Genomic DNA, 14,921 nt, shown 5'->3' with positions numbered 1-14,921 from the left:
TACTTCAGTACATCTGCCTGTTCTTCACCCTTCTCTGTCTCTGGTGAATCCTCTCACCACACCCCCCACCTCTGGCCTACACACAGGCTCTTGTATGCATAAATGAATAAATCTTTAAATAAGGAAAAGAAAAAGTCCAGGCACAGGTAGTTTCAATGATAAATTCTATCAAACATTTAAAGTAAAGTTAATACCAAATTCTTCCCTCCTCCCCCCGAAATGGGAAGAACACTTCCCAACTTAGCCAATGAAGTCAGTAGTACCCTGATACCAAAATAAGACAAAGACATGGGGTAAAAAGGGAGAAAAGAAAACTGGAAAATAACCCTCCTATAAATATACACAAAAATCCTCAGTAAAATATTATATATACCAAATCCAGTAACAAATAAAAAGACATACACTAGTACAGTAAGTAGGATTTATCTCAAAATGCAAGACTGGTTTGGCATCTGAAAGTCAACAAAAGTAATAGTTATATACTGCTAAACTGGAGGACAAAATCGTTTAACAATCTCAAAAGACACAGAAAAAATATTTGAGCAAATTTATTTGAGCAAATTTAACATCGCTTTATGAAAAACAACTAAGGATAAAAGTAACTTCTTCAACTTGATAAGAGAATTTACGAAAAAAGCTAACAATATTTACACAGCAAACTTCATTAATTAATGGTGAAAGACTAAAAGCTTTCCCCCTAAAACCTAGAACAAGAGAATACCTACTCTCATCATTTCTATTGAACCTGCATTAGATTTCTAACCTAGGCAATTAAGCAAAAAAATAAACAAAAAGCATCCAGATTGGAAAGGAAAACTATTTGCAAATGCCCAAATTCAAAATCAAGACACAAAAATCAATTGTATTTCTAAGAAGTTGCAAATGAAAATAAGAAAACAATTCCACTTATAATAGTACAGAAAGAAATTAATAGATAACAAAAGAAGTGCAGTACTTACATACTGAAAACCATAAATTCAGTGTGTGGCAGGAAACTTACAGAAGGATACGTACTCAAGAAACAGCATAGTAGAGGGGGAAACATCTTTCACTATATACTCATTTGTGTTGTTTAACAAATGAACACATTTCTAATCAAAAAGGAATTAAAAGAAGTTGCAAAATATACAGGTATATTGACCTGCTAAGTTAAAAAAAAAAAGGCTCATAATCAGAATACACAATGAACTCCTAAAATGTGGAAAAATGCAGACAAGCCAACAGGAAAATGAGCAGAAAGTATAAGCAGGCACTTCACAACAAAGTTTAGTCAGGTGGCAAGTAAAGAAAGGCGCTTGATTTCAACAGTCACCAAGGAACACAAATGAAAACAATAATGCAGTAATTCCGTATATCACTGAAATGAAAGGCAGTATCAAAAAACAAAGATGTGAAATAAACAAAATTCTTACATGCTCTTAGAATATAAACTAACTACCACTTTAGAAAACCACCAGTTCTCTACCAAGTCTAAATGTATACATACTCCTTATAAACCAACATTTCTACTGCACTGCAGCATTATTCATAATACTCCAATATCAGAAAACACTAAAAAGTAGAATGGATAATTTATACTGTTGTACAATGAAATACAACATAGCAATAAAAATATCATTACCTCTCCTTACAAGTACAGATGAATCTGAAAGTCATAATGCTAAGGGAAAGAACTCAAACACAAAGAGTAAAGATGACATAATCCCTTCCATAAAATTCAAAACGGGCAAAACTTATCTATAGTGACGATAAAAGATTAGAATAGGCTGAAGTTATCAACTTGTGGAGTAGGCCACAAGGGCCTCCTTTAGAGTGATGGAAATAGACTAAGTATATGTTAATTTGGGTGGGTGGCAGTCTACAAATGTAGCACATAGAAAAAAGCCACCAAATTGTACAAAAAATATTCATCAAACTTAATAAAATGAGAAGACAAACCAGAGACTGGGAGAAAATATTTGCAAAAGACACAGTTGATGATTACATGATTATAAAAGAATTCTTAAAACAGTTTAAAAAAAAAAATCTTGATTAAAAAAGTTAAGCAAAAGTCAAAGGGGAAGAAAATAAGCAAAAGGCCAGAAGAAACATCTTACCAAAAAGATACACAAATGCTAAATAAACATCTGAAAAGATTCTCAACTTCATACATCATTAAAGAATTGCAAATTAAAACAAGATACTACTACATACCATTTAGAATGGCAAAACACTGAAAACACCAAACACTGGTAAGGATGTGAAGCAACAGGAACTCATTCAGTGTTTAATGGTAGTAATGCAAAAATGGTACCACTACTTTGGAATAGTTTGGCAATTTCTTACAAACTTGAATACAACTCATCATACAATCCAGCAATTAGACTACTTGGTATGGGCCAAGCTGAAAACTTAGGTTCACACAAATAGCTGGTATATGACTGCTTATGAGTTTTATTCATAACTGTCAAAACTTGGAAGCAACCAATATATTATTCAGTAGATGTATAAAATGTGGAACATCAAAACAAAGAAATAGCATTCATCATTAAAGAAAAGTGAACAATCATGCCATGAAATGACATGGAGAAATAGTGGATGTATATCACTCAGTGAAAGTCATCAATCTGAAAGAGTACATAGTCTAATTATGACATCAAACTATATGACATCTTGGAAAAGGTAAAACAATGGCTACAGCAAAAAAAACAAAAATCAGTGACTGCTGGAGGAGGGAGCATAAGGATATGAACAGGCAAAGCATAGAGGATTTGAGGACCATGAACTATTCTGTATGTTACTGTAATGGTGGGTAAGTATCATCATATATTCATCAAACCAACAGAACATTTAACAATCAGGAGGGAACCCTAATGTAAACTATGGACTTAGTGTGACAATGCAGGTTCAGTGACAAGAGCAAATGCACCACTGGTGGGGAATGATGATAGTGAGGGAGAGGCTGTGCATCTCTGGGAACCAAGACTGTATGGTAACTCTGTAAGCCCCCTGCTTAACTTTGCTGTGAATTTGTAAAAGCAATCATTTAAAGAAAAAAAAAAGTCCTTTTTAATTACTCAAAATGCATATTTAAAAAGTTCTAAGAAGAAAACGAATTTAAGATAATCTATGATGTTTAAAGTCAGAACAGAGATTACCCTTTAGAAGAAGCAGGTAATAACTGGAAGAGGACAAGAGGGGCTTCTTGGGGACTATTTCTTTTGCATTAAGAAATGTTATTTCTTGGGCCCTCCTTGGTGGCACAACAGGTTAAGACACAGCACTGCAAGCTAGTTGCAGCTGCTTCAGTGCAGGTTCGATACCTGGCCCCAGAGGTGATCCACATGGACCAACAGACCTCTCCTGTCTTGCCCACTGCTTCCCTCAGCAGTGTACTTCACCCTTCTGCCTGTTCTGCTCCCTAGTCTGTCTGGTGAATCTTCTCACTTCCCCTTCACCTCTGGCTTATACCCCAGTTCTGTAAGCATAAATAAATAAGTCTTTTTTTAAAAATGCTACTTCATAATACAAGTGTTAGTTATATAAGTATATTCACCTTGTGAAAAATCATTTTGTTATACACTTAAGAGTTATGCATTTTCACTATGTATATTGTACTTCAATTAAGTTTATATTAGAAAATGAGAAGTACAATGACATACTACCTAATTCACAAAATACACAAACTGTCCAAACTAATCATCTCCTTCCTACAATCTATACTCATCTTCTGGCAGATATAATCACTTCAACTAAAGAATTCACAGAAAATAAACTTTGTTCTACCAAACAAAACTCTGCATACCTTAACAGATGGTATACTGGTCACCTCTACCATTTCACTCTGGATTTAGGAATAAGTGGACTCACAAACAACCTTTCAAAATCTAACCTGTTTGTAAGCAGAACCTCTATAACCATCACATGTGACTAACACCATCTTTCACCCAGTTGCCCAAGTCAGGAATCCTACTGTTCCTCTCTTCTCTACCTCCATCCCTGCCACTCTCCCTCCTCTCCTCCCCATCCAATCTGTCTCTACTCTTACAGTCCAGCCCACCTCATCTTCAGTCTTCTTCAGTCCTCATTGCTTTAGTGCTATGGACTGAAATGCCTGTGCCTCCCCCTCCCCCAAAGACTTTGTAAATGGGATGAGGCTTTTATAGAAGGATGGAGAGCAGTCCCTTATATTCCTTCTATCAGGTGAGGTTACAATAAGAAGACTGCATCAAAGAGGAAGCTTGCTCTCACCAGATACTGAACTGTCAGCACCATTGCACATGGACCTCCAACCTCCAATTTCTCTGACAGAAATTTTTATTTATAAGCCACCTAATCTGTGGTATTTTGTTAAAGCAGCCTGAATGAACTAAAGTACACAGGTTTCATCTACATGAATTCTCAATTCATCTACTAGAGCATCCACAACCTCAGGGTTGTTTTTCTGCAGTCCACAGACCCCATAGTACATGGGTAAAAGGGTACTGATCAACAAATCAAATTGGTTCCCTCCATAGTCACAGGCACTTTCAGAGATGCATAAATAATTTTTTACATTATTCAAGGGGTCCAAAGGTTTCACCATATTGCCAAAGTGATCCATGACCCAAAAAAGTTTAAATGGTCTAAGTGAGTTGTGCTTCGAAGCTTATATCCTCCAGTTCTCCTGCTGCCAAGAGCAAATTTTTTGAAACATAAATATCATCTGTTATCCATGTTTAAAAGCCTTAAATGGTCTCAACTGCTTCCAGGATAAAATCTAAACTCAACAGCATGGCAAATCAAGTACACTCATAATTGGCTGACGTTCATCTTCCCAGGTTCATTTTGCTTCCTGCCATACACTGTAGCTCACAAACTGACCTGTATATAATTCTCTGATTTCAGTGCTTCCTCACATCTCTCTGCCTTTACACAAGTTGTCCCTCTCACCCTCCCCCAAAGCCCTTCCTCATCATCTTCCAGTGATTAACTCCTGCTTATCATGTATACCCAGCTTAAGCATCCTTAGAGAGGCCCTCCCACCCCTCCTCCACTCCACTCATGCCCAGTCACTATTCTCACTATACTGTGGTGAGTTCCACAGCACTTTACATGTGGTGGTTTGTCGGTTTATTGGTCTGCCTCCCTTTCTAGACAATGAGTGTTTCTTAGGGAATATCATGCCTACCAGAGCTCAAGATATACAACAGTGTTTCACAAATACTTACTGAATACAAGGGACTGCTTAGGGAACACAGCCAAATTGGTCAAGAGCTGGTCAGAAAGCTCATCAACTAACTAGGTGGCACTGGTCTGGAGATTACCATAAATGCAATTTGCCCAGCTGAAGCAAGATAGTTTTGCATCTATTAATCTGCCACCAATGCTCCCTCATTCAAGGCTGGGAATTTTTCCCTTAATAAATGTAATTACTAACATGGTCAGACATTGTGCCAAAGGCTTGCCTGGAATTAGAGATCACTATACCTCAAAGCAACTCTAAGAATGCCTTTTTTAAAGATACAGAAGCAAAAAGTAAAGTGCCCAGAGTTGAGCAAAAAGTTATAAAAGTCTGTTTTAAATTCAGGTCTTTGGTTACAAAGTTCAAGCCTAGTGACCTGAGCTCAGCTGGCTTTCTGGACATAAAAGATCAGCATGACCTTGGAGGTGTTTTGAAAGAGCCAGGGGTTAGGTGGAAAGGGGACTAACTAGCCTTTCAGCAAATGAAAGGCTGTATTCCTCAGGTGATCCTACTACTAATTTTTTTAAGATTTAATGGCACTTTTCGCATAGTTATAAAATCTTTTAAGAGAGAGTTTGTAAGAATTGTTTTTTCATTAAGAGCAAGTAAAACATAAGATAAGCAAAACTTTGTTGAACTTTCCATCAGGTTTGGGGGTTGAAAGGAGAAAAACTAAGGAAAGGAGTTGGTTATGATAATATAATAATGTGGTAATACCAGTAAAGGAAAGAAAGTAAGATTGAGTCCCCATAGCCTGCTGCAAAGACACCTTGAAACACCATCCTTTAACTGGATGATAACATACTTTGAGATATAAAAGAGCAAGCCCAAAGGGTTCTAACAAATAAAACACCAGTTCTGCTGAAAGCTGCTGCCATTTCCACTGGCTTTTAGTTTGGAATTTACACCACAGCTTTCGTACTACGATCTTTAGATCCCTGGGAACTCATATCCTACAGTTCAATAAAAGAATGTTTTCAAGTCCATCACTACCTGTTCACATTAGTTTCTCTAGTCCTTACAGATGTGCCCACCTCTTAAGTTCTGATTAAAAGAGGTGACCATAAGGAGTCTTCTTTGTCAATTACCATTACCCCTCCTCCCCTCACATTTCCTCATCCCCTTCCCCATCAGGCTCTAGTCTTCCCATAACTACTTATTTTTTCCTTACTACTTCAACTCACCTACAAATCTGGTATTTAATACAGGTCTACCCAGTGACTTTTCTGTACCCCAGGTTTAAAACAAAACCAACAGTAAAATTCTCTGTCCTTGGGCCCTCCCTGGTGGCGCAGCAGGTTAAAGCACTGCAGTAAGAAGCTTAAGCCACTTCCACATGAGTTCGATCCCCGACTGCCCCGGAGGAGATCCACATGGCGTGGCAGACCTCTCCTGACCCACCCACTGCTCCCCTCAGCAGTGTACCTTCGTCGGTCTGCCCGTTCTGCTCCCCACTTTGTCCCTGGTGAATCCTCTCACCCTCCGCATCTCTGGCCTGTACCCCAGTTCTGTATGAATAAATAAATCTTTAAAAAAAAAAATTTCTGTCCTTAACTCCACAGGAAAACACTGTATGTAGTACACTACTGTATGCAGTGAATCTACAATGGAAACTATTTAAGTAAACCTAACCAATTATGGGATAAATCTAACTAGTCAATTAATTTAAAATCAAAGGTTACATAATGCTATGGTTAGACATGTATATCTCTATTTTCTGAGGCTATTTTCTCAATCCATACTGACATCATTGAAATCATAAATCTCTAAAGAAACCCTAGTAACTATACAATGTGTTTTCACTCAAAACTGGGTGTCGGGCCCTCCCTTGGTGGCGCAGCGGGTTAAAGCACAGCACTAAGAAGCTAAAGCCACTTCAGCATGAGTTTGATACCCACTTGCCCAGGTGGTGACCCACATGGCGCAGCAGACCTCTCCTGACCCTCCTGCTGCGCAAGAGTGTACTCCATCGATCAGCCTGTTCTGCTCCCCACTCTGTCTCTGGTGAATCCTCTCACCGCCCGTTCCTCTGGACTGTACCCCAGTTCTGCATGCATAAATAAATAAATCCTTAAAAGAAAAACTGGGTGTCAATTTAGTGACAGAAATGCACCTTAATATTGCCTGATACATATTAACAAATGCACATTTTTAAATACATCTCAGACATGCTATAGTATGGGATGTAGGGATAAGTAGAAAAAAGATGAGAGAGAGAGCTAATTAACGGTGACCTATGCAGAGAAACAGAGACTATAGCTCAAAGATTCCATCAACAAGGCTCTTCAATCAATAAAGAGAATAAAAGTTCCTCTAAGCAAACATTTTTGTGAACCAGTGTCTAAGAAATACCCCTTAATTTTTAAAGATGAATAGCACACCTCTGTATTATATTAAGAGGGAAAGGCAAACTAGATAAAAGTGTATAAAGTGAAAACTTTATATACACATGCAAAGTTTCATGTGCAAACACAAGACCTGAAAAACCTGGTTTTCTGGATTTCAATAACATCTGAAGAAAATGAAGAGCACCATTCATGCTTCTCCAGGCACAGACCAAGTAATCATAAATCTCCAGAAACAACTCACATGAAATATACCACACCTTCTCTCACCCTTCAGTTTATTATTTCTTGCTGGTTAATTAATATGCTTCTGGCCAGTTTAAGAATGATTGTATTATTGAGTCTAGTTTGTAACTCATTCAGTAAGTCCTTCCCACCAAAAAAAAAAAAAAATTCTTTCAGGTAACTTTGTCAACACATCTATCCATATCCTAGAAAGGGCTGAAAGATGAAAAATGACCTGAAATAGGTAGAGAATCTGAAAGCCACAGATATGATCAGCTAAATCCTCCAACCAAACTGTTTTTCCCAAATTCCTGCCCCTACTCATTTTAGTAACCATAAACTAGAGGCCTCCTCATACTGTTAGAAAAAATCAAAACCTGGCTGCAAAATGAGTTATTTGTAATACTTTTTAGTAGTCAGTGGCTCAAAGTATGATTATTGTGCACACCAACTTGCCGATATATAAGAATCCAAATAGATAAGAAATCACCAACTGTTATTCCACAAAACCCCACTTTAGCAGAAAATTTCCCAAGTACATCATTCCCAAGAACTCTCTTTGCCAGGTCACTTAGACAACAATGAGGCTAAAGAGACTATTCACAAACTGGAAACCCAAAATGCTGATATGGAATAAGCCCTCCCTTTCTCTAAACCCCCAAGTCAGAGTAGCAACAAAATACACCAATGACCTCTCCCACTATATTCTTCTGCCCTCACACAAAACTACGCCTGCCTGCCTATGATACAGGACATCTGGTACAGATGACTACTTGCAGTTAGCTAGTCCTGCATCCTCCTCCTTACTGCATTTGTCGTGTCTCTGGTTAACAGTTATAGTCACAGTTTCAGATATCCAACACTGTTTGCAGCACTGTCCCCTACCCTCAAATATGACAAGACCTTTTCATTCATTTTGTGCCATTATCTCAACCTGATTATTACCACTTGGCTTTTGCCAATGCTGTTATATAATCCAATATAGTCTTATGTATATAGGAACTTGAAATAACTAGAAAATCCAGTGCACAAATCCCTAATCATATACCAAGAACTGTCATGAGATTAGCATTTGTGAAAACAAGTATTATTCCTCTACAAAAGGTGAATACCTTAAAAAAAAAAAATCACACTAAAGAGAAAAATCTTTTGTTTCAACAACTCCCTATACAAACCTCTGATGTAGGGCTAAGAGCAATGATGATTGACACAAAACTAACAGGAGAAATAATGTTCAAATTATATTCTAATTTATACTGAAATTTTAATTCCCAAAACGGATCAAAGGAGTATTTCCCAGTAATGTGGACTAACAATAGCAATGCTTCCCCGATGTAATTAAATTTGCTAGAGCAGTAAAGAAACTTACAGCTAAATTAAACAAGCCCCTCATTTTCAGAATATAAGAAACCAGAGATCTGGAGAACTCATAGAAAATAGGTTTAAGTGTCAACTATATCTCAAAAGCTACTGGGGGGGTGGCGGTCGAGAAAATAGGCTTGAAAATGCTGGCTACCTATCAATATTCTGGAATGGCACTTTTTGAAAAAACTTTCTGGGAGGATGGAGTGTTCTTTATCTGTGCTTCTTAATAGAGTAGCTATTACCTATTAAGCTAGTATTTAAAATGTAATTAGTATGACTGAAGAACTGAGTTATTTTACTTAATGTTATTTTACTTAATGTTAATTACTATGAATTTAAATTATTACACATAGCTAGTCGTTACCTTAATGAACACAATTCTAGGATATGGTCTTAGATTCTGGTTACTAAACATGGTGAAGTAAAACTGCTTAACCTGTTCTACATTAAATACATATAGGAAATTTCTTATGTCCAAATATCTCATTCAGCAGCACAATCTTGTTATAAAGGTACCCAGCCCACAACAGGATCAGCCGGTTTCTCAAAGCCCCTAGTAAAATGAGTGACATCAGTGCCATCCACCCAGTTGGAATGAAAGGCCCTCTTTTGCAAAACCACTGTGACAGAAAGTTTCAGAACATCCAAAGAGTTAGAATCTGTAATATTTCTTAAGTATTTCATTAAAATTATGTAAGTGTTGGGCCATTTACTACATGTGGCTTTCTCCAGATCCTTTCTTCAAAGAGGAAAAATGTTTAACCTCAATCTTGATCTATGACTGTTGTAGGATTTCAAAATCTGCATCACTTGGCAGACTCAACCTCCTTATGACATAATAAAAAATTCAAACTATATTATTTCTCATCCCCTTAAGTGGGAAGAATATGGAAAATTTTATGTTCTTTCTGTATGCTATCTTCTAACTCAAAAAAAGCAATTATCTCAAACCAATGTAAAAAAAAAAACTATTTTTAAAATCTATTTCCCTGTGTTCCATCACATCAAAGGGTCAAATTTTATGTTTTCTGGATATACCAAATGTAATCATGAAAATGGGACAACTAGGTAAACATACTGACAGTGAATACTTCATTTAGAACATGTGGTATCTTCAGTTGCACACAACACTCAAAGATGCACAGTAAAACTGTACAAACTGTTTTTAAGGGAATGTTTAAAGAGGTTTTATAATAAGGGATAATTAGTGACATCACTGGAATGAACATTCTACTGATGTTCTAAAGATACATGTTGTATTCACAACAACTTGAAAGCCCAAGTTAGTTGAAGTATGTGGCAATATGCTCCAACTGTAGCAATGAGACTGAAGAATCAAAACCAGTGTAGGGTCACACACACCAAGGTGCCAAGAGCACTGACTGGACAACTCAAAGTGACAGAAACAGAATTCTACATCAATTCCCAAAGCCTGAACTCAGTGGGGAGAAAAAGAGAGAGGGGGAAATTCTATTTCAGCTAGTCAGTCGTTGTGATTGCCAACAGCAAAAGGGAATAAAATAAGCCACATTATATGTTTAAACAACGTTCTATAGGTTATCATTCCAGTAGTGGAATTTATTTTCTAAGACTACTCTAACTCTGCCTAAATCCATCTTAGCTAAAATATATCTATAACCAGCAAACCTAGTTGCTAAGTAAAATGCTTCAACAGATCATCAAAAAAAGAAATACTAATAAAATTTACTTCCCTAGAGAAAACACCCATTTTCTTTGGTACTCATTAGAAAAAGCTGACTTTAAATCAAAACAATGAACAGTTTACCTAATAAAGTCCACATTTCACTATTCCATTACTCCCTAATAACAGACTAAACATTTATGTCTACTATACTTTAAACTTCAGTAGAAGTTTAAAGATACAGTACTTCCCAAGGATTCTATAAAATTTATTGCAATAATCTCCAATTGTGAAAACAAAATATTAATAATAGCTGAATTTTATACAGAAGTATAAAAAAAGTCCATCATCATCCTAATTATCTTTTCTATGATCCCATAACATAGTTGACATATTCGTATTTTCTTCTTCCTGCCTTCTGTATGATATTCTAAGTTTGTACCTCTGTCATTGCCTGACTGGGTCGGTTAACAGAGCATACGACTCAATCCCATAGTTGTGGGTTCAAAAACATTTGTGTAGAATCTTTTCCTTAGTACATTTTAAATCTAATCAATTTCAAATATCGCTTTAACTAATATCACTTGAGTCTATATGGCATAAAAGTGCTTCTGTATATACATCTATTTCAACTAAAGAAAGGATATCAATTAACTTTCAGATCTGACAATTATAAACTAGAACGTGTATCTGAATGATTAATGAATAACGGAGTCAAGAACTTCCTATTTCACTAAAATTTTTAAGTCCATATCTCAGGAACAAACTCAAAATTATAATCAGTCCTAAAAACACTGTCCTATACACAAACAATTCCAAACCTTTAAGTAGGTACATTTTCAAGAATTCCTAAGTAGAAAGGTTTCCCAGTGATTATCTCTCAATAACACAATAACTTAATAACTTCCATATAATTACATAATATAAACCAAGAAGAGAGAAACTAGAAATTTGATGTGTTCTAAGCACTAACACATTTGCATTGTATGCTCCCCTTGGCATTCTCCATTCTAATGCTGTTCCCCCAAGAAAGCTCTTCTATATAGCCAAACCCAATGATTGCTATCCTAACTGGATAATCCTAGCAACAAGTCCTACAGCTTTAAGTCACTGTAGAGAAGAGTAATCCTGAAGAAACAGCCTGTAGTCTGCTGGTGCCAGAATACTTTGCTGAAACTTCTCTGCAAAGGGCAATATGGGCCCAGATGAGCTGACTTTACAATCCTAGAGCTGCCAGAGTGCAACGCTGACAGCAACTTCTAAAGAACACACACACCTTTGTTTTTTGAGACAAGGCAAAAAAAAAAAGATACTCCCTAGTGGCATTCACATCTTTGCTGGTCTGGATTACTCCTAAAAAGCTTTCTGTAGCTCTGAACTGGGCAACACCCCACAAAAATAATGATACTACATTCATACAGACACACACCACTATACCCACACACCCAGGCCACTTTCAAAATCACCCAATAATCTTTAATAAAATCAAGTCAATATCTGCTCAAAGTTCTTCAAAAGCTTCCAATGCCCTCAGTTATAAAAGTACAAAGTCCTCACCATTACCAGTGGGGCCCTGAGAGCCATCAAACTGCTCTCACAAACTCAACCTCATCGCTAGCTGATGATGCCCTTTTACAATCTAGCAACTGACTCCAATGAACTTTCGGTGGCTCAAATGTGCTTTGCTCACTCTTAGGAGTTCACTCTCACACTGTCTCACGGAAGCCTTTTACCTGTGCTATTTCCTCTGCCTGAAAGGCTCCTTTCCTTTTATCATTTTCCATTCTCTCTGATATCACTTCTTCCAAGCTACCTTTACCTCATCTTGAATAGGAACCCTCCCTTCCATTAAACCCCTGCACCAACCCTAGAACCCTTAATTGTAACTGTCCCTTTACTTCTCGTCTCCTATTCCTAGTGCCCCCTTGTATACCAATATATCAGATGCACTCAAATATTTGTTGAATATATTCTAAGTTTACTTAACGATTTGGATATAGCTGGTGCAATAAGGAAAACATGTTCAAAGTCAGTTATACGATGGAAAGTAGGCAGTAATGAAACATCTGTACAAAATGTGAACTACACAAGCCTACAAACACCTTTTGGAAGGTTACAACATTACATATTTAAAGGAACATTTTTCAACATAAAAACTAGTCCCATTGTAGGCAAAATTATAGTTCATATAAAGGACCAGCCTTAAAGTATCAAAAACGAAGCTTTGGCTGTTTTGGTCAACTATAACATCAGTTAACTATTCCTTCTGCTACCACCAAGCTCTCGTAGCATACTCAGAATTCTATGAGCTAAATGTAGAAAGACTACTACGCCATTTCCTTAGTTCCTAAGTCTTGATAAGTCTTTCAAAAGAGTTCCCCCCAAGATAACCATCCCAGGAACATAAACATGTTGCAAAGATACAAACCTCTGATCCATCCTGGGCATCAGTTGCCACTGGCAGCTACCTTTTTTAGAGCCACATTCTTCTTAAAATGACTTACAACTTGAAGCTGACACCAGACTTTTTCAGGACAGCAGACTGTCATAGGTGTGATGGTACTAAGCCCTCTGAAGGGCTTACTGGCTCTACCCTAAACTAACTATATGCAAGGATGACTTACCCACCTGGCTGAACCTCAGTTTCCCCCTTCTATAAATAGATGTTTTCCTACCTCCTAAGATTCTTGTAGGTATTAGGTTGTCACAAAGAATACTCCAAAACCTAAAATATCTCCACATCTTCAGAACTTCTAGTAATGCTGTACCTTATTTTTAACTAATGTCCTTCCACCAGAAAACTTCTGAGGAAAAGTCAGAAGACTGAGAAACTGAGACTCAAAGTCTTCATCATAACTTTAGGATTTAACAAATTCCACAGAAATCTACATTAAGATGCGCCTTCTGATCTTTTTAACTCTCAAACCACAGAAGAGAATCTACATTAACCTTTAATAAGATATGGGAAATAACAAAGATAAAATATTTCAGTACATCTTCTCAAGATGTGCTCACTAGAAGTAATCATTTACTTACTGCCTCTTACTAGCTTTGGAAAGGAAAAATAAAAGGATCGCTCAGGAAAGTTGGCCTTCAAAGTCCCCGGTTTCGGTTCCTTACAATATATCACAGTCATACCACAACACCTGTTAAGTAAGAGGGCTGGTAATCCATGGAGCTCAAAGTGTTACAAGGAGAATTTAAACTCTAACTATAGGTGGGAACGTTGATATCCCACCACATATATTTTCACGCTAACACAGGATGGCCAAGTAATAATATAAGCTGGCCAATGTGGTTATTTTTACCATTTAAAGAAAAAAGAAAAAAAAAAAAAAACGAGGAAGGGAATTTGGGCCAAGCGAATTTGCTCCCATGTTCCCAAGTCAGACTGATGTGAATTATTTTGACAAGGAAATTTTACAGATCCTCTGAGTCATGTTTTAAATAAAGGTGAGACCCTCAGCAGCCCCTGTAACTTTAGCGCAGTCTGGGTTCTGGACTCGATTTTTGAAAATGGGTGACTTGCAGACAGCTTCCTAAAAGCAAATGGGGCACTGGGATATAATTTAGGAAGTGATGATGCAAGTCTCCGGGGACAGGGAGGAGGGGAGGTGAAAAAGTCAGAGGAAATACCCTCCTGGTGCCTGGGCATCAACTCGGGCCAAGGGGCTGATGGGGGCGGGGAGAAAGGGCTGGCCTCCACTTGCCAAAGGGGGCACCCGGCTCCACCCGGAGGTGCCAACGCCGCCCCCTCAGCCCTCTCCGCAGCCCTGCCCTACCCCCTCCCCAGCGGCCTGGGCGGACCCTGTTGGCCCGAGTCCCAGGCAGGCGAGTCCCAGAGGGTGGCAGCACACCCCGCCAGGGCCTTCTCAGCCCACCCCCCGCTCTCCACCCCGAGCCCCTCCCCGGGACGCGGCCCCAGCTCCCTCCCCGTAGGCCTGGCTAGGGCCCAGCCCCCAGGGTTCCGGCCTCCCCGGGCCCAGAGGCCTGCCCCGGCAGCCCCGACGCCCGCGCCCCCCACCTTCACCCCGCCACCCAGCCGGACACTTACCCCCAGAAGCCGCAGGGACAGCGAGGCGGCAGGCTGGGCGCTTTGCTGCGCTCGCTCCCGGCGTCTCCCATGGTGCTCGGCGGCGGC

The 14,921-nt window shown here is 38.4% G+C and overlaps 1 protein-coding gene across 2 annotated transcripts in view; it reads right to left on the bottom strand.

Moving 5' to 3' along the window:
• The window catches only part of ZFAND3 (zinc finger, AN1-type domain 3), a 277,403-nt gene extending 262,488 nt beyond the window's left edge, over window positions 1-14,915 (bottom strand). For both annotated transcript variants that reach the window (XM_004673440.2, XM_012722425.1), the window contains exon 1: window positions 14,835-14,915. In XM_004673440.2, coding sequence (XP_004673497.1) covers window positions 14,835-14,905 — 71 coding nt within the window. In that variant the 5' untranslated portion in view covers window positions 14,906-14,915. The remainder of the gene's footprint in view (window positions 1-14,834) is intronic.
• Window positions 14,916-14,921: the final 6 nt, after the last annotated feature.

Source organism: Condylura cristata, unplaced genomic scaffold, assembly GCF_000260355.1.
Source record: "Condylura cristata isolate star-nosed mole 26May11 unplaced genomic scaffold, ConCri1.0 scaffold00001, whole genome shotgun sequence".
Lineage (NCBI taxonomy): Eukaryota > Metazoa > Chordata > Mammalia > Eulipotyphla > Talpidae > Condylura > Condylura cristata.
This window is presented reverse-complemented; position numbering and strand designations above follow the sequence as displayed.